The sequence below is a fragment of the Drosophila serrata genome, unplaced genomic scaffold (genome assembly GCF_035046125.1).
Source record: "Drosophila serrata isolate PLE 108 unplaced genomic scaffold, ASM3504612v1 contig_228, whole genome shotgun sequence".
NCBI classification, from domain to species: Eukaryota; Metazoa; Arthropoda; class Insecta; order Diptera; family Drosophilidae; genus Drosophila; species Drosophila serrata.
The window spans coordinates 527,024-547,942 of NW_028257126.1; the positions used below are offsets into that span (position 1 = coordinate 527,024).

The following is a 20,919-nucleotide window of genomic DNA, read 5'->3' on the forward strand; positions in this document are numbered from 1 at the left end:
CTTGTTGAGCCTTCAGTGGCTGCTGCTGCAATTAAGCCAGGTCCCGCATATTTGGCAAGCACCAAAATGTATTTGATTTTATGGTTTTTATTTTTATTTTTCATTTTCGTTATGAACTCCATTGGCCTTGGGCGCATTTGCAATTTCGCACTGTACGAGTACAGCAAAAAAAAATGAAAAAAAAAAAATAATAATAATGTTTATTGTGCGTTCAAGTAATTTCATTATTCGGTTTCAGTGGATTTTTGCATATTTTGTGCATAATCTTTTCGGTTTGTGGTTGGGCGCAAAGGCATTGCCTTCTAAGTGAACCAACAGTGGGTTTCAAAAGCATACGACGGTTTGTACTATATAAAATAAGAGGAAAGGCTACAGTCGAGTGTGAGATACTCGGTACACAAAGTATTTGTCTAATTATGATCAAATATATGATAAAACTTAGGTTAAACAGGCCGAAAGGCAGAAGAAAATGTTGATAACTGAAGACAAATGTTGCTAGAAACATGTTGCATAACAACCATTAGTACTGCCAACATTAATGTAGATGTTGCAAAAGTTTTAAAGGTACATAAACTTTATTTTCTAATAACTTCAATGTTCATTATTATAATTCTTAGAAATTGAGCGCGTAACTTTCAGTATTTGAATCAATAATAATATCCTTGTATCATAAAACGTATTTGTTTAGTTACAAATAAAATATGTTTTGCTAACTAATTTTCCTTCTTAAAAACTGTTATTTAATATTAAAAAAAAAATATACCAAGAATTTGTATAATAAATTTCCGACAAATCAAAGTTCAACTACTTTTGAATTACACATTGATCCTAAATCGATAATTTAACTCTAATGTACTGGCCCGCACTGTAGTGTACCCCGTTTCACATCAAGGCAAAAATAAACATTTGTTAATATTGCTTTCAATTTATTTTGTCGCTCCTCCTGTGCTTAAATTATTTGCAGCATTTTAATTAATGGCTTTCCCAGCCAGCGGACACAGCAATGACAGTTTTTTATGCATTTTTATTAATAAATTTCTACCATCATAAAGCTGTCAGTGCATGTTGGTTCACACGCTCAACACTCGGCATTGGTATCTATGTATATCTGTTCTACGACAAAGTAATATCGCTTATAGCACGACATTAATATATCGATGGGTTCATCTGATTTTTTTCCAAGACACATTAAATTTTGTTAACATGACTTTTTATAATTTAAATTGCATATGCAAGCGACATTTTTTGTGCCCCGAGTTTAACCCACATTCGGGCAAAACAGAAAACAAAAGTTGTTGAAAGTTGTTGCCAGAAGGAGAGAACAAAAAAGCGTTCCGTTGACTCACTAACAGCAGCAACACGACCATTAAAAAGTGAAATAAAACAAAAGAAAACACAATTAATGCTGGCGGAAAACATAACAGCGGCAACAGCTAAAAGAAAAACATAAAAACAAAAACAATGCTCCCATCAAGAAATAGGTCATGTCAGACAGCAACGACGAATGGCGAGCACAACAAACGCAGAGGAAAAGAGCACAGCATCCGGTAGGAGGGAAGGAACCACTGTACAGAATTGCTCCTCAAAGCGGAAAATAATCAGGAGGTGAGGAATTATTTTAGAAATGTCCCTGAACACAAAGGAACTGGCGAAATTAAATGCAGGCAGGCGAACACTGAGCAAACATGGTAACGAAAAAATGTTCAAAAATGCTGCCCGAAGCAGAATACATTTTTCACATTTTCTTATGAGAGCTGCCTCTTTTCATTTCCCCGCCGACTGCCTTAAAGGAGCAATCAAATAAATGTTTGCATTACTTTAATTCCTATTAAATGCAAGAATTTTAATTTCAACACATTTTCACTGAACACATTTTCAGGGTACGCTTTGCAAACTACAAATGTTTTGCATTGCCAATTGTTTATGCATGCCCCGTGAAATATTTTCAATGATTTTCAATCGGAAAAAAATCACGGCAGCGTGCCCGAAAAATAGAATAAATCTCCCTCCACCTGGTGTTGGGCTGCTTTTGATATTTTCAGCGAAAAAGCAAGCGGAATCGGTCGCCGCACATGGATAAACACTTGAACAAACACCGGAATGATAAAACGCACATTAAGCTAACAATAACACGGAATAATGTACAAATTGTTAGTTAAATAAACCAAATTTTTTTGTCCATTCGAACTTTTTGTTCTCGCTTAAATAATCATACATTCGGGAGTGCCTTTATCCAGTTACGGGTTTAATTCCTCCACAATCAGGCTTCCATAAAAGGTAATGATGTGTGTGATAAATTTAATAATTTGTTTTACTAACGAAAAGCTAATAAATATTATGGTAATTATTTGACAGCTTGCTCATTTTAGGAAGGGAGAATGTTTGCAAAGTAACGTGCTTTCTATTATTAGCCGATTTGATAACTTTTATTAGTCATCAATGGAAGGCTGGTAATAAAGACTGACAGGGCGCAAAAACTCTCGCAAAAGTTGCGAAAACAAAACGAATCGCAACAATGGAGCAAAAGATTAAATGTGTGAACATTCAACAGCAGGAATTATAAAAGTTTGGCTGGACCACCAATCCTTCTCCGTGTAATTGTTGTCGAATTAAATATGTATCAAAAGCATTCTAATTAAAATTAAAACGCTGCTAAACAGAGCTCATGTTTAGCGACACTTGAAACCAGTCCGCCAGACATTTGGCTAATAAATCGTAGCGATTACAATCTCACAGGCTTTACTTAGTTAATCACACACAATTCGTGACTAATTTTCGGGCAATAAGCCGAAATATTTTCGCATTTTATATACATATAATACTTTTATTGTGGCCGCCGGAATTTAGTAGCCATTGCCATTTAATTAGGCATTCGGTAAAGAATTATTGAAAAAAGAGGAGGTGGTAGAATTTTAATGGCCACTCAATACGACGAACTCCGGATCCGCGGTGGCCATTAATACGGCTCATCGTCGTCCCGTCTAAGGGTATTAAAATTAATGCCCACCCACATCATAAATCGCGGGACAAAGATTTTGCCAAAGCAGAAGGAACAGGCCAGCATGTGACATCAGTCGGGGGAAAAAAAAAAGAAAATGTGTCAATGCAAAGAAAAACCAAGAAAATACGATGGAAAAAAAACAATGCCAAATGGCTCGACATGGGGGCTTTTCACATGTCACGGCCAGTGGGACAGACCCACTTACTTCTCCACCGCCCGACGACGGTGATGAACTTGGCTCAAGTCACGCCAGAATGAATGCCTCTTGAATTCACTCATGAATCTTGACTGGGAGATGAGTTGCGGAGGTGTTGAATCGAAAGGAAGTGAAATGTTCAATTTGAACTTTCAGTTTCTCAGAGACAATGGGCCCAAATGGAAAGTTGTTGTCAAAAGCAGGCAACACAACACACACGCACCACTTCAAGTCAAGACAAACAGCATTATGCACACAAAATATGCTACGCCTCGAATTTCCCCTGGTTTTTACGTGGGGCGTACATCATCATCAGAGGCTGATTACGGCGATTTTTCACATGCACGCAGGAAAAGGCCACCTAAAACAATGAAAGAAAATACCTGTGCGACTTCCCTTAGGCAGTCGGCACAGCCTTGCAGCTTGACATTAAGCCCGCCTCAGAGCTGCCACAATCAGTTATAATCAGTTAAGAGTATCGGTGGTAACACAGGGCTTGGCCCAAACACTCAATCACCAAAGGCCGGCACTTTGTCGAAATTAAATATCAAACAATTAACAAGAAACAAAAGAAAGACCTTTATAATGTTTATGTTTCAAAATTGGTAGCTGATTTCTGTTCAACAAAGTTGACATTTCGAGTTCGAGGCTTGGTTTATAAATATTGTGAAGTTAAAGTGTGAATATTATTTAAATTTAACCATAAATACAAATATATTACAAGGTTAACTATAAGAGAAAACATGATATTTTCAAATAATGTTCTATCACACCTCAATGAAAAGCTTTTGGCATTCTTTGTGACAAGGTATTACCTCATAAATCCTACAAAATTCATTTGAAATAATTCCTTACATTTCTGGCAGGCTTTAGAAATGATTCACATGGATGGTTTGTTTCGTTCATCCCATTGAAAATGACGAGTGCATTGAGTCACGGGCAGAAAACAAACAGTTTCACAGCTGTCCGGACTCATTACGGTGTGTATGTCTCCGGCGTAATAACCACCGAATCCACACTGGACCAACTTCAGTTCGTGAGAGCCGAAGGCAACAGTTTTCATTTTTTTCGGTTCGAGCCGCTAACAAACAAAACAAACAAGTTTGGAAAATTGCTCGCCAAAAGAAAATAGCATGCGAAAAAAGCGAGTTAAATCAATTGCGACTGCAACTCGTCGTTGCCAAAAAACATTGCAAATGTCTGGCAGTTGTGGTTGCGATGGTGGCTCAATGGTGGTGGCTCAGTGGTGGTGCAGTTGGTTGTCACTCGAAGGCATTGAGCCAGACGAACGAAGCCACTAAGCGCTAATCAATCAGTTCCCATGAGCACAATTTCCACCAAAATGCCCCCACGTAGGCCGGGGCTAGGGAAAACCCCCAAAAACGTTACAAATAAATATGCAATCAATGTGTAAATTGTCTCAAAATAAATGCCGGAGGAAAAGTTAAAATGAGGTCCCTAAACGGACTCTGAAAGCGAGACTAACTAACTAGTTGCTTAGTTTCTTGGGAGCCAATTATTTTCTAGGCCTAGTTTCGGCAAGTATTGGTAATGGGAAAAGTTTCGTGTCAAAATATAGTTTAATATAGTACTGAAAATGTATAAGAACAATCTGAATTACAATCTTTTAATAATCCTATTGTTCTTTATAAAATAATTATAGTAGGTTCTGTAAAATCTGTTTCTACAAAGGAATATAATTTGTAATCCTCTTATAAATAAGCTCTTCCAAATGAAAACTTTATAATATACAAATTGCAAATCAGCTTTGAAGGACTCCATTCCGTTTCGTTAAGGCAACATTTTTTGTTTAAAGGGCTTGGTAAATAAGTTGCTTTTTTTGGGTCTAGCAGTGTCAGTGCAGAAACGCTGACCCAAAACATTTGAGCCAAAGCAGGAAGCCGCACCCTGACCCTGTTGTTCAAAAGAAATACACCCAAATAATTAATTAAGAGCAAAGCAACGACTGCGGCTTCCTATGGATGGTGGGGTTGAGTTCAATACCGCAGACTTCTATTGACAGTGCGAGAAAATGGGAACCTTCAGTGCATAAATTTCATAGCCGAGAGTTGGGCCAGCGAGAGATGAATGACAATTTAATCATTTGCCCAGTTAGCCACAAAAATACAACAAAAAAACTACGAGCTAATGAAACGGTAGTCGACGACACAAACACGCGCCCATTTTTATAAAGCAATTAACCGTTGCTGATTTTATGGGCCCCCGAGGCTCATAAAAACCCAGCTCAATCCATGACGATGGGCACCCTTTGCGCTTGCCCCCCACCCTTTGGATGCTTGCAATGGCTTCTAAACCAATTAAAAGCCAACAATATCTAGTATAGCTAATAGGCGATATGTGTACTCAACCAATCAGGTTAGCGGCTTTACGCCCGACGGCATTTTGTACTTGCTCTGAGCTGCTACTGTATGCGTTGCAGATAAGGAAACTCACCTGCAAATAAACGAAAGAAAATATTTCAGATTAGATAAGAGGCATACAATGGGCTGGCGCTGATGGGAAAGTAATTTATAATCCAAAATAAACACATAAGTTGAAAGATGGATTTATGGAAAATGTAAATAAAAACAACTTGTGAGGGAAGTTCTTTCAAATTGCTGGATTTATCATGTTAATAGAGTGACGAAATGTATAACCTAGTTTTTGTACTGATTACCCACAATATAAGGAAATAGTTTCCAAATAACTTCTCTAAAAATTAATCATAGCTTCTTGACTTTCCTAAACATAGCAACATCACTACTCTTAGAGACCTTAGTATACCTCAATCAACCATAAGAACTCTTGGACTTTTGTTATTTTGTTGATTCGGGACCATTATTCTATTTCTGAGCATATTTATAGGATGAAATTCCCATCGTGGCCCACACTTGGCTGCTGTTCGTGAGCTGCCATCGCTGTTTATTTCTGGAGTAACCGAATGACTTTTCCGGACCAGAGTCCGGGGCTACGTGTGGGGAACATAAACAAGAAGCCAAGAAAGAGATGATGATGATGATGCCGGGAAAAGGAAGGAAAAGCGAGAAGACTGACTCTGGTCACCGCAGAGTTCATGACCCCTTGTTTTATAATTTTACAACAAATTGGTTTCTATTCTTTTTGTTTAAGTTTACCCATCATTGCATTCGGACTTTGCTTGATTAATTTTTCTCATATTAAAATATACAGAAAAATCCCTTGATCGTGGTTTTGTGTAAACATTTTCCACTGATTCTAGCATATTTCCCGAAAATAATATGGAAACGGCTGGGTTCCATCAAAATTTTGTGTTACCCCTTGGCTTGTTTTTATTACACACAATGTTATGTACATTTTTAAGGAAATATATAGAAAATTTTTGTTTTGAAAACAGACAGATTGTGTTCGTTTTCATATTCTGGAGGCAGGAGAAAATCTTTTCATTTTTCGAAGGGAAACCGAGGAATGTTTGTGGAGAGAAGCAAAAAAAAAGGAAACTTTTTGCTCTTGCTTGGCCCATAAACTTTGGCTATTGGAAAATCATTTGTAGCTTATGGCATTTGGAGAAAGTTGCAGTGGCTGCCGTTTTTGGATCAGCAGCCGGGGGCTGGCCTGGCAGCTTATGGCTGCTTATGTCATGTTTATAATATTTTTCTCCGCTCCCATAATTAGCCGCGCTCTAAATTTAATAGATCGAATAAAGGCGATGGGGAGGTACATAAATGCGTCGTTATAATCAATATATCGCCCATACGCCATGTCGCACTCAAAGCTCTTTCTTCTTGGCTGAAGCAACAGGCACTTGACCACCTACCCAAAAAAATGATGTATTATATATGTACACACACACTATACACTCTAGACTATTGTGTGTACATAGCGTAATGTGCTTGACCAACATTGAAGTGTGGCCAACAACTCGTTTTGAAACAAGAGCCAAAGCTGCCGCCTTTTCTTTTTCTTTTTATTTTGCTGTTTTTGCTTTGCTTGCCTTGAATGGGATTTATTATAATAATAAATGTCTTTAAGTACACATACGCACATGCTTGTTAGCTCTAAGCCCGGGGACATGTAGGTGGTGGGTAGATTTAGCCAGTTGGATTTTGGGCTGAGTGTGCAACTTGTTCTTAACACCTTTTCCTTTGCCGTTGTATCTTGTATCTTTTACTTTTTTATTTCAGTTTGCCAAGCGCCCACGTTTCTTGGATATTTTTAGTCACTCGACTTCGGGGCTCTTGTCAATCTTTCTCTCTCTCTTCGTTTTAATTTATAGTTTTTTTCTTTTTGTTTTTTTTTTCAGCTTCTTTCCCTGCTGTCTCCGCCCCAAGTGTCGCTTTGTGTGACAAAATATTTTATGTGAGGTGCAGCCGTGTGGGTTTTGCGAGATGCGTGGAAAACCGGAAAAGCCTACACAGGTACAGCTTGAAAATGCAAGTGCACTCGATCTAGAGTCATACATATATTTAAACGTAATGCATATGCCAATGACATTCAGCTGTTGTCAAGCCTGATAAGCTGCAGGTCGTCCTTGGCCAGAATGAAAATAAAAAGAAGAGACGCGGAGAGGAAGCTGGCCGAGTGGGCAGCAGTTTGGATTTGAAAGTGAAGCTTGGGCCAGAAGATTTCAGGGCCAGAAACTGTCACTTACAATAAATAAGCGCCCCACAATTGTAACCAAAATAGGTACAAACTTTGCTGTGTCAAGTAAAAGTAATTATTATGTTTTTGAAAGACTTGAGAAACAAACAACTCATTTCATACCACATTACAAAGTTTCTACGACTTGAATTTACATTTTACATATCAAATCAAAATACGTAAGTTTATTGAGGATCTGGGCAATGCAATTAATTCATACGCCTACAGCAGCCACATTGATTGACATGAGCAACGCTTGGGCGTCCATATAAAACGGCTTTTAACCCAAATACGCAGCTACAAAACAAAACGTGGCTGGCTAACTCAGCACGACATTAAACATTTATGGCATATCAAAAAACAAACCCAAAGAAACTGCCAAAAATGAAAATGAATGAGACGCAAAGTCAAAAGACACCACAAAGGCAAAAGGCAAAATACAAAATAAAAAAAAAACGGAAAAGACAAGACCCAAAACCAAATGCAACCACATTTCCTCCCCCGCTCGCTGGCTTAACAAACAGCTGATGGCAAATGCAACAATTCCAGACCCTTGGGGACATTGCATTTTGAAATTTTTATGAAATAACACAACCTTTTGTACGAAATAATGCAATGGAATCAAAATGCAAACATTTGAAACTGTGCATTTGGCGAAAATAGCGCAAAATTCAAACGGCTGTTAAGGCCCCCAAAAAAAGAAAAACGCCAAAATGACAGCAGATACAAAAGCACACAGATACACAGACACACACACACGCAGATTCAGATACATCCGACATCCGACAGGTTAACACAAGAGGACGTGACTTTGGCCCGCCAGATTCAGATTCATTCATGCCGCAAAAAGCTGACACGAGTCAGTATCTCCTGGCATTTTCCAATTGCAACCAGGCACGTTAAAAAGAAGTAACAAAATTGAGATACAAAGATACTGAGATTGAGGACGCTTGAGCTTCGAGTGTTACAGATACTTCTCACTTTAGAGTTGAATGATTAAAAATATATATTGATTACGAAATACTCTTTTATTTGTAAGTAATATGCAAAGAATTGGATTTAATAAAATATTATGGGACTATATATCATTAAATAGTTATAAATACTTTTGGCTTGTTACAAAAAAAACTCTCTTGATTCCAAGATTAAATACTTCAATTTTAAGCCATTAAGAATCTCATAATAATTGTTAATTGTAATTGTAATAATACCCAAATACACTTAGTTAATTAAATGATTTAAAATGTATATTGATTATGAAATACTCTTAAAAATATATACAGAATATAAAGTAAGAATTGGTTGCTTTTATTAACAGATTCTTTTCAAATTAATGGAAAATTGTATACCTTTAAGTATTTATAATACTCTAAACTAATTACCAATTAAACCTTTCTCAATTCCAATACTAAATGCTTAGAAACAAAGTAACTTAAAATAAAGGTAGATGAATCACAGTCTTATAATACCCAAAAATACAAAGGTCACAGGTCATTCAAAGAAGTAACGGATAGACTGTAACAGTACTTGGGATATGAAAACCCATTTGCATGCTGAACGGTATTTGTATCTTTATCTCTTGCTAGCAGTTTCTCTTCCACTTTTTCGTATGTTCTTTTGTTTAGCATTACGCTTCTGTTAATTGTTTCGAATCAATGATGCTGCTGCTCAAGAGTACTCAAGTAGTATAGTATAGTAGCTGAGTATCTCAATCCGTATCTTTATCTGTATCTGTTGGTGTGCTTATTTCCTATGTTTGCACGTTGTCGTCGCTGCTATTGTCTCTAAGTTCACTTTGTTTTTCCCCACTTATGACGCATTTTTTTGGGAATTGTTCGTGCCCAAAAGTGTGATGGGATGATTTCCTCTCTCTCTTAATGTTTTGTCATAGTTTGAATAATAAGACCCAAAAAAGTGGGGAACAGTTTGTTGACAATTTGACTTTGACTTGCTGTTTTAATTTTTTAATCTTGTCGAGTGGTGAATGGCCCCATCATTTTTATTTCTCATTTAAAGGTTTTATTTGCACTTTATATTAAGACCGTGAAGGATAGTATAATATATGCACCGTTTCCACATCATAAATGAAATAATTTGGTTTTAATCAAAGTTTTATAGGGACCATCTTCAAAAAGGTTTTCACCCCGCTTCTTTACCCAAAATACTTAAAGTTTCTACATTCTTTGATGTTGTAGTTCAAGGAATGTGAAACATTAAACCAATAAAAGTTTATATTCAAAAACTGTTTTGACTATTTCCAATTACTCAAACAATGTATAAAGAATTTACTTCACGAAAGTTCGCAGACATTCAAGAGAGACTCCTTGGTTTTAGGGTTGAATTTTGCTCTTAACTTTTGTGCGGCTGCCCGCATTTCACACGCCGAGCGAAGGATTGGTGGTTGCCTGGGGGATTTTTCAAAGCAATTGAAAAATTAAATTGATTACCGATATAAATCGAATGGCGAATGCACACATTGGTGCAATAAAAATGATTCACTTGCGGCTGCTTCAAGTGGCATCCATTCGGATGCCCATATATGTCGAGGAGTTGCAAGCTCGGAAAGAGTAGAATCGCAGATACAGACGACCGACCATATGGCACCGAAAGCCAAGAGGCAACTTCAAAGGCCACATTCACAATGTTGCCTCTTTGTATCTCAAGCTCAAGTGTCCCTCCCCCGGGCCCCTTTTTTTGTCTTTTCCCTGCCCTCGTCATCGCATTTGTTATCAAATTGTTCAATTTGTGCAGCTTGTCGGCTGCCTGCCTGCCTGGTGGCATATTAAAGCAATTGTCTAATGCCACATGGCTGCTGCTGCTGGTAGTCGCGTGCCTCATCTTCGTTGAGGAAAAAAAAGGGAGGTACACGGAAAAGAAAACCAATACAATTCGAAGAGAATTCATCAATAATACCCTCGTGATTTTTGTAGGTTTCTTCGGAGTAGCAACAGAAAAATATTTGTGGAAACGTACTGTAGGAAGGATATTTAAATGGTATTATTTATAGTCAAGATAATGGCTTTTTTCTTAATTTCCCCAAGAAACTTAATATTTTTTAAATTCTTCTAATATACCGCACTTTTTCTCAGTGCAACAGTAGGAGGCCGAAGGGGTGGCTCAGGAATGGGGCGCCATGCTGAAATTTCCATGTGTTGTGTGTGTGTGTGTGTGTGGAGAAGAAACCCGAGCATGTGAAAAATATTTTAATTACGCGCTTTGTTTCCCATTTTGATTTTTGAGCTTTTTTTTGAGTTAGCTATTTTTGTCAAAAATTATTCGTTCTGCCACAATAGCAACAAACACACATTCGATGCAGCCTGGCTATCAAATAACTTGGCAAATGACGTAATCTCCATGACTGAGTGTGTGGGAGCTAGCAAAATACAGCAGAAGAAGAAAAAATAAGCGCAGAAACATAGACATTTTCCAAAGAAAACGCTAATTGAAGGCTGAATGTGTGTGTATCTTTCCCCCCCTGAGTACTGGCATCTTGTGCAGCTGCTTCATATGAAGATACATGAGTATTACACCCATAAATTGAAGCGGTTTTAAAATGTAAGCATCAACAATAACAAACAAGTGGCCCATTAATTGCAGCTCTAGGATCTGTTCAAAAGTAGCTCTTGAAATCATCTCTATGATCGGGGTTTATTTGTTTAATATCTAAGCTCAATTTTCATTGGAATTGATTCATTATACATTTAAATTATTAATACATTAGAGTTTGTGATACTTTTCAACCAATAAGATACGTAAAGAACATAATATAACCATTTTATAAAGCCTTTGGTGGGTGCTCTTGCAATTTCTATGATCGGGGTTTACTTGTCTTATGTTTAAGCCCAATATGCTTTGGGATTAATTTAAAATATTAATATATCAGAGCTTATGCCAAAAGTTCTTTAACTTTTAACCTTTAAGATAAATCAAATAACATAATGAAGGTATTTTTAAAGCCTCTTTCATATGAAATACCAATTAGTTTTACGTAATACTGCCATTAGATTATAAGCGTGCATTATCCATTATCTAATCGGCCCACTCCCAGCCACTTTCCATGCCGAGTTCGATCGGGTGAAACGAAAACTCTCCATGCTCCCTCCTCGGAAACTTTCGCTCCATCGACCGACCATTAACTATCGATCAATGCCCCTTTTCGATGTCAACAATAAAGCCGGTGGCATCAATGCAATCGACTAACTGTCGACGATGGCTTCATTTGCTTTTTGAGCCATGGTCAACTTCCGTGCAAACGCATCGATGCATTTTTGGCCGCCAGCAAATCACAAATCACAAATCAAAACAAAGCAGCGAGCGATCGATGGTCATGACAAAAGATTTTAATTGAATTTGAAAACGCAATGAGACGTGTATGGGCAGGGGCTCGAATCGGATCGTATAGGATCATATATGTATATATGATTGTATGGTATAGTTCGAAATCGATTGCCATTGTGCGGGTGCGAGGGGTTCGGGGAACTGTGAGGAAAATAGGAGGGAGGGCAACGCGTTCCGCATAACAATTGTCAACAAATTTATGAGCACGTCAGAGTTAGGGAACGTGGAAGCCCAGGACCGAAAGCCGTGCCTATGAAAATACTGCATTAAAATGCTCGTGGCAGCTTTTTAGGTATTACAGATGCACAGCGAAAAAAACGTAGTATTATGAATTAAAAATAGGAACAATAACACTCCTAAATCTATAAAATGGTAAACATTTTGAAAGAAAAACATGTTGTAAATATAATTGAATTGATTTCTTGCTGCGTAACTCTTGCAACTAAATAATAAACAAAAACAGATCGATCGTAACGTTGGCTGAATCAAATGTATCTTTTTGTTTGAAGGCGTGGATTTGTGTGCTCATCATCAGTTTCCAATCAGTTGTTTGTCTTTCAGCTCGCTGTGTTTGGTGAAGAGAGAGAGCAAATGCCGGCAGCCGCCACATTAATGTCAACGAGCCACTTCAATTTCCGATCTTAATGACTCTGACTCAATGAGTCTTCTTGGCCAGATGAAAACAACGCCCTAAAACGGTGAATATCCCAAAACGAAACGAAATTCCAACAGCTACGATGGCAGCCGAAAGACCATTTTCCAATAATCTAAAATTAGATGAAATGAAACACATTTCAAATTTTCATGAAAAATGTCGGACGGAGTGAAAGAGGAAAAATTCTGTATCCGAGAAGCGCCGAAAACGCACACTGACACTCACACAGATCGCCGCGATTCGGCCAGCTATATATACAATTCGGTGTATACTTGATATATATATATATAAAGATATATAGATAGATACATATATCGGCCATATAAACATTCACACGATGCGGGTGTACGTAATTTGATTTTGGTCTGCTATTTTCTGGTTTTTATCGCTCAGGTTTTCGGATGCACAAGCTACAGGCTGTGTGTCGCATATCTGACAGATACACCTTGGCTGCATTTGCAGTAATAGCGCACATTTAGCTACATTTATTTCGGTCAGGTGTGCCAGGAATTTATCATATCAAACGATTGTTTGCGCCGTCCCCGGGCCATTATTATTTTGCATTATGGCCCAGGTAAACAAGCGTCATGCGGAAGATATCTGTGATATCTGGCGGACCGACCAAATGATATCTGCGAGTGCGATATGGTACGTGCAGTTATGCTTGGTCGCCGGTAACCCGAGATCGCCGAGCTCCTCTCCTGACGTCGTCTCCACTATTCACACAGTCTAGGCACACTTCAACTGTGCAAAATGCGACGACTATGAATAGCGGAGAGCACCAGATACAGATACGGCTGCGATACAGATACGGCAGCAGCAGCAGCGGACGGAGATACAGATACAGATTCGGACTCGGATTCAAATTCGGGCGAAGAAACGTGCTCCAGCGGCGTGTGTCATAAAGCTATCTGGCAGATACAATGCGAATGCTGGCAGCCAAAACTCAAAACTTAAAACTCATTCTTCGTTTTGTTTCGCTTTTGGGCGGCGTGAGTCAGAGATCCCAAAAAATACAAAACAAGAAAAAACAAACAACACTCGTCAAAATAACAACAAAAATTTATGTCAGCAGTGCCAAAAGCGTCGAGCGAATATAAAGACGATAAAAACGCGGCAAATGAACAGAGAAAAGCAACTAAAACTATACAAGTGAACAGTGTGTATCATACTTTTAAGATATAGATTGATCCTAACAATCAAAAAGATACTTTATTGGTCACTTGCATCCCTAAACAATTAAGGAATAATTTATAGGAACATTTATTAAGACTATATTTTTATTATTACATAATAATCAATCAACTTTACTTATAAAACAGCAGAGAAATTATGCATTTTAAGACTCAACATTTGTATTACTTTTATGCATAGTTTAGGGTGTCTTACAACTTTGAAACGCACCGTATTTATATGTTTATATACATAGATATTTCTACACAGACAGCCATTCAAATGTAATCGCAAGCTGTGCATTTCAAGTGAACGGCGGTGCGCCCAACAGGTAGCCAACGGATGATTGCGGCCAGAAGCAGAACCCCAAGCCCAAAAAAAAAAAAGAAAACCCCAAGCAAACATTGCTGCACACCCGCAACAGCGCAACAACAATAACAATGATCTTAAAACGGCAACCACAACCTCAAAGGCAGGCAGATATAGCTGCGATGGGTGCTGTTGTTGTAGGTGTTGCTTGAGGTAAGGCAGGAACCTAATTAGATCTCTCGCAATATCGCTGACAGACCCAAAGTATATGCAGGTATTCTACCATACCATACCATACATATATATATACATATAAAAAACATTTTAAGCTACTTAACTTATGCTTGTGTTGAAAAATGGCATCAAAAGTAAGCATGTTTTTGTGAATGTAGAACGCTCGTTCTCAAATAAGATGCGAATAAAAATGCACAGCAAGGCTTTTAACATAAACATTTTATTGTTAAATTGGAGATTGAATTAATAATGATTAGAAATGAAACAAAGGAAATACAATCTGAGAATCAAAATGATCCATTAGCAAATGATATAAAGTAACACTTAATAGTATTCAATAAATATTTCATTGCATATTCAACATTTGGAGTTCCAGTGGAATATCAAATATTAATATGATTTTTAAAATTGTGTCTTTTTTACTAACTTTACCCACATTAATTTAAAATTTTTCCTATGATTATAAATTTATTGAAATCTCTAGCACAAGTAAATATTTAATATTCAAGCCAATACATTTTCTGTATTCTCTGGGATAAAAAAAAAGGGCAAAACATCAACTCTTTCTTTATTTTTTTTGGGTAACTCAACCGACCGAATGTGAACGCCAAGTTTTTGGCCCGCAGCATGTCAAGCAGTCAACGAAAACAAAAACAAAACCCACCGACGACAGCAATTGAAAAGAGAAAGTTGCAAAATGAGAAAAAACCAAAAACTTCTAGCAAGTTGAAAAGTTGAAAGCCGTTAGCGGTAGTGGCATGTATATATGTAAATATACACTCCTGTTCATAATTATACGACACCTATGAAATTTTTGTTTCAGCGGTCGTAGGAGAATGGAAACACACAGTAGATCAAAATAAAGTATGACGAATAATAGCACAAGGAGTTGTGCACAAAATGCGCTATTCGTATCCTTGCTTGCATCACTCGTTTTCAAGTAACGGTAAAAAATGCACACACGCCTTGATTTAGGCTACCCGAAAATTGTTTCATAATGATACGACACATTTCTTTATTTTTGTTTACAGCTAATATTTTATTGGTTTAATTGTTTATAACTAAATATTAATAGTTTATAACGGCGCCTTGTGCTTTTCCCACTTCAAAAATTCTTTTAGGCATTGAATTTTTAAGGTTTTTTAAGATATTTTGGTCCAAGAGAGACCATTGTCTTAAAATTCCATTTTTGAGACTTTTAACAGTCTGAAATTTGTTGTTGTTGGCGTAAACTCGCCTGGCTAAGATACCCTAGATGTTTTCAATCGGTTTAAGGTTAGGAGAGCAAGCCGGCCAATCCAAAACATTAATTTTATTGTCATTGACGAACCGTTGCGTCTCTTTGCATTCGCATTATCCTGCATAAAAACATAATTTTGGTCCTTATTTTGATCCGAAAATGACAGAGGACGATCTTGTAACACATTTTTGTAGTCTGGACTTTTCATTTCTGAGCTTGTAAAGCACTGTTCAAGCGTACCAGACGCATGAAAGGCTCCCCAAGCCATAACTGATCCGCCTCCAAAATTGCATGTTAGGAACATAAGGGGATCCTTACCCAAATCAAGCCAATTAGGACGAAACCCATCTGGGCCATCAAGATTACATTTTTTCTCATCAGAAAAAATTATCTAAAATGTGAAATATTGACAAAACCCTTTATAACCAAAATTGAGTTAAAATTCCATATCGAGGTAAAGTTTGTTTCCAAATTGTTTTCGGCAAACTGAAGTCGTGCTCTTTTGGGCTGCGGTTTTAATATCGGAATTTTTTTAAAAACTACTCTTACAATATTTTCGGAGCTTAGCAATGTTCGTCAGATAGTCCTACGGGACACAGGACGACTGCAACACGCAGAAAGTGAGGCACACGATGAAAAAGAATTGCTTGCATTGTTAAATACTTGACGTTTGTCGCGATCAGATAGCTCCGGCTTTCTTCCAGAGCTACGCCTGACACCGTACCCATCCACATTTTTCAAAAATTTGGTAATAATACAGCGTGTTCGACCCATCAGCCGGGATATTTGGCTAACATTAAAGCCAGACTCGTTATACGCCTTAATTTTTCCCTTCTCTCCTTCGCTTAATAAGCTACCATGCGGCATTTTATTAAAAAAAGAATAAAATATTTAACAAAATTATAAAAAAACCAATAAACACTAAACCTTCCTCTTTAGCCGCAATAATTGAAATGTGTCGTATCATTATGAAACAATTTTCGGGTAGCCTAAATCAAGGCGTGTGTGCTCTTTTTACCGTTACTTGAAAACGAGTGATGCAAGCAAGGAGACGAATAGCGCATTTTGTGCACAACTCCTTGTGCTATTATTCGGCATACTTTATTTTGATCTACTGTGTGTTTCCATTCTCCTACGACCGCTGAAACAAAAATTTCATAGGTGTCGTATAATTATGAACAGGAGTGTATATATACGATATATACACTATAGCCATGGACAGTGGTCGCTTCGCTTCGGGGTTCCCAGGTCCCAAATCCAGTCCCAGCGCCCCGACACACTCCCACTAAGCTGATAAGCCAGCGAGGTGGGTTCAAAATCTGGGACTGTTTTTGTTTCTTTTTTTTGCCCTGTTTGTGTATATTTTTCCTCTTCCTCCAATTTTTGCGTCTGGTGGAACGAGTTTTACAAATTGTCAACGCTTTGCTTTTAGCAAATACAATTTGTAGACAGGCAAACTAGTTTGCAGATATGCCAGAAATAAAACCAAAACAAGAATAAATGGTTTTAGGCGAGTTTTCCGACTTCACGATACCCGGTGATCAATAATCTGATCGGTAATGATAAGACTCTTTTTCTTGGAAATTATTTTAATCAAGAAGAGATCAGTAATGATAAGACTCTTTTCCTTGGAAATTATTTTAATTAAGAAGAGATCAGTATCTTGCATCTTGTTTTAATTAATAAATTACAATTGTAATTATTGATGCATCAAAAGTATAACTATAATTAAATTCAAATATTGAGCGGTAAAATCGATCATTTTTAGATAAAACCCTATCATTGAATTAGAATACAAAATTATTACATTAACCAAGAGCATAGTAATTATGATCCTTCAACAAACCGAGAAACGAAGACTTTTCAAATGTGGCAAAGAGAGAGTGGAATTCGCTTTGATTTCCTTGTTTTCAAATGGAATTTTGCACAAATATGTGCATACCCTGGGTGGTGGGTACCGGTACCTAGCAATCCGCAAGTACCACACCATGAAAATCCGTATCTGCGGGGTTCGGATCCGTAGATCTGTCCATCTGTATCTGTAAATGTATCTGTGCAACATAATTTTGTCATTACGAGGCGACACACACTGACAGACACCCGTACACGTACACTCGTACACTCGTTGCCGGCCTGCATATGGGCAACAGATGTTGGGCAAATACAGAAACGAGAGCTGCGAGATACGAGATACAAGATACAAGATGCGACCAGGTAGTGGCACGCCCCTCCTCCCGCCTGCGCCGCCGCCCTCCACCTTCCTTCTTTCCGCCCCGAAAGTTGACTTTTGTTGGTTTGTCGCTAAGAGTGTTTGCTTGGTTTCTTTCGGATTTTGGTCGGGCGTGGGCCGCGGCGGTAATTCATGCATCTTTCGGATACGTTTGCTACACTTTTACCGCATGCAAGTGCGAGCGGGTCAGAGGATTCTTTCCCCCCGGGGGGTTCTGTCTTCCATCTCCCTCTCCATTTTTGTGTACGAATGGCCGAGTCAACAAAGAAATCATAATAGGAACAACAAAGGCAATACAGGGAAGTCAAGTGTGGGGCCAAGCACTTATATACAAAAGGAGAGAGCGAAAACAGAGACGAGAGAGAGAGAGAGAGAGAAACGGAGACAGGCGAGTGTAAGCGCGCTCGCGAAGAGGCGCACAAAAAGGAAGTCACTAAAAATAACAAACATCTCTTCTTTCGGCTCTTCTGCTGTAAGGTGGAATGAACTCAGAACTCGAGACGACCGCCGCCGGAGAAGAGGAGAGGAGCTGGCGAAAAGGAGAGGAGGAACACAAACCAGACACGCCAGATCGGTGGGTCTTTTAACCCATTAATGCCGACTCCAGGAGTTTTATTCCGGTTCCAAAACTGATAGAGCTATTTTATAAAGATCGATGTAATAGTAAAACCCAAAGAAGCAAACCCTATTCAGTATTCTCAGTAGTTAAAAAAAAGACAGAGATTTGAATTCCTAAAGATTTTCGATCATGGTAGTTATAAAATTCCTATATAAAACTCAATCAAACAACGTTGCAAGGATCTGTATATTTACTCAAGATCAAAACCAAAATCATACAATTTGAATTAAAATCCTTTTCCTGTATTCTCAAGCAATCGGAACAAGTACAAATTTGATTTTGAACTTCATACGTTTCTAGATTTATAGAAAATATATTTTCTCTAGATTCCAAACCCACATGTATACTTTAACTTGAAATCCGAATTGCGAAGGTGTTGTTTGATTGAATGTAATTATAAAATGTTATTATACTTTTGGGTTGTAAAGCACGTGTAGATTGAGTTTATTGCGATTCCAGAAAATAAATTGTTTTAGCAATATAAGAACTATGAAATTGGCAATCTGCTTTTTCCAAATTGTTTATTTAGAAGAATCAAAAGCGAAAATATCATGGAGAAATTCTGATTACAGAAGTTAATAAAATATAATAAAATGGCAATGACTTTAAATATTTCTTCACAAAATTAATACCTTATTTAATTTGCTAACTCAAATGAAAATCACTTTAAAGACTCACTTAACTATTAAAAAAAAATAATACAACTTCACAACCTGATGAAATTACAATTTCTGCACTTTTTAAGCTGTTCATAAGGACTTCTAAGTATCGAAGTGGGGATTCCCCCGGTAACTGGCTTACCTTCGTCCAGCAGACGTTCGACGTGGGTGAAGACGTTGGGGAAGGCGGCCAACTGCTTGCGATCCTTGAGCAACTGGGCCAAATAGTCGGCGATGCTCTGTGTGCTCTGCTGCTGTTGCTGCGGCGTGAGGTGCTGCTGGGGCACCACCACCTGAGGGACTTGCTGCGACTGGACTTGAGCCTGTGCTTGGGCCTGTTGCTGCGCTTGCGCCTGGGCTTGGGCCTGAGCCTGAGCTTGCTGCTGCTGCGCGGCAGCCGCAGCAGCTACTGCGGCGGCGGCGGCCTGTTGGTGCAACTGCTGCTGCAACTGTTGTTGCACAACGGCTTTGCTCTCACAGACACTCATTGTGTGTTTGTTGTGTGTGTGATTTGTGTGTGTATTGGTGGGGGACTTTTGTTTATTCTCGACGAGATTCTGGTCACAATTTCAACTGGATTTGGTCTCTACTTTTATTACTTATTGCACAATTTCTTCTTCTGATTTCACGCGTTACTGTGGGAGTTATAGAAATTCATTAAGATTCGTTCGCGAGCAACAATTATAACAGAAAACGAAATGAAAACAACTCCACCCAAAAAGTCTTTTTCTTTCGATCAGCAGCAGAAGCAACAACAACAAAAACAGGCAGGAGGGAGAGTGTGTGAGAGAGACTGAAAAACGGCGCGCTCAGAGAGGGCGCAAGTCGAAAGCGAAGACAGAAAATTCCTCGGCGATCACGCACACAGGCACAGGGAAATACAGTAAAATCGGGTATGTGTGAGGGTGAGCGCAACAACCACGACGGAGATGAATGAAAGCAGAATGTCAAAATAACTGATCTCTCTCTCTCGCTCGCTCGTTTGGCTGCTGCAACAGCAAATACAAAATGAAAATAATTTTATATGCAAATTATTCTTATTATTTTCCGTGGTTTTAGACAAATAGGTGAGAAATTCCTTTGCCTGGACATATAATGCGTTGGCAAACTAATCGAACGTAAGCTCAAAACGCTGAAAATTTCGCAGAAATATGCACAGTTGCTGATTATGTATTTGTTGTTGTCGCTGCTAGCTTCTGGCTTTAATTCTTCGTTTCGTTTTCACTCGCATTGCTTTTCGATTTGAATGTTTTATGCTTTTTCCGTTGGTACACACTTCTTCGTTTCTTTGAGGATTCCTTTTTGTTTATTTGAAATATTCGAGTCGGACAGGAACGATCTCGGACTTCACTGGAAATGGACGATTCCTCCTAGTTTTTGAACCGTGCGCAAAGAAAGAGAAAAAGAAACTGAATGCGAAGCGCAGAGCACAAAACGTTGTAAGTGTGAGATCATGCCAGTGCGATCACGGGGTGGTTTTTTTTAGCATGACAGCTCCGCTCCACTCTCTCACCATGTGACGTCACAAATAGCGATTTTGTGTGCCAACTTAATAAAAATTGTATAGATGAGAATGAAAAATTAAACATTTTGTAACCCAAATCGAATAATTTTTAATTTATATACGATATGTTCCTGTATTTTTAAT

At 38.2% G+C, this 20,919-nt stretch overlaps 1 protein-coding gene across 13 annotated transcripts in view; it reads right to left on the minus strand.

Moving 5' to 3' along the window:
- how (protein held out wings) overlaps window positions 1-20,716 on the minus strand; it is a 42,723-nt gene extending 22,007 nt beyond the window's left edge. For 11 of the 13 annotated variants that reach the window (XR_015270996.1, XR_015270995.1, XR_015270994.1 and 8 more), the window contains exons 1-2: window positions 20,548-20,716; window positions 19,414-19,906 (exon numbers count right to left, since the gene is read on the minus strand). Coding sequence is in view for 9 of the 13 variants with exons in the window: in XM_086829907.1 (XP_086686033.1) it covers window positions 19,414-19,759 (346 nt within the window). In the remaining 4 variants the exon portion in view is untranslated. The remainder of the gene's footprint in view (window positions 1-19,413; window positions 19,907-20,547) is intronic. The other 2 variants (XM_086829908.1, XM_086829902.1) reach the window with 1 other exon arrangement.
- Between the last annotated feature and the right edge of the window lie 203 nt (window positions 20,717-20,919).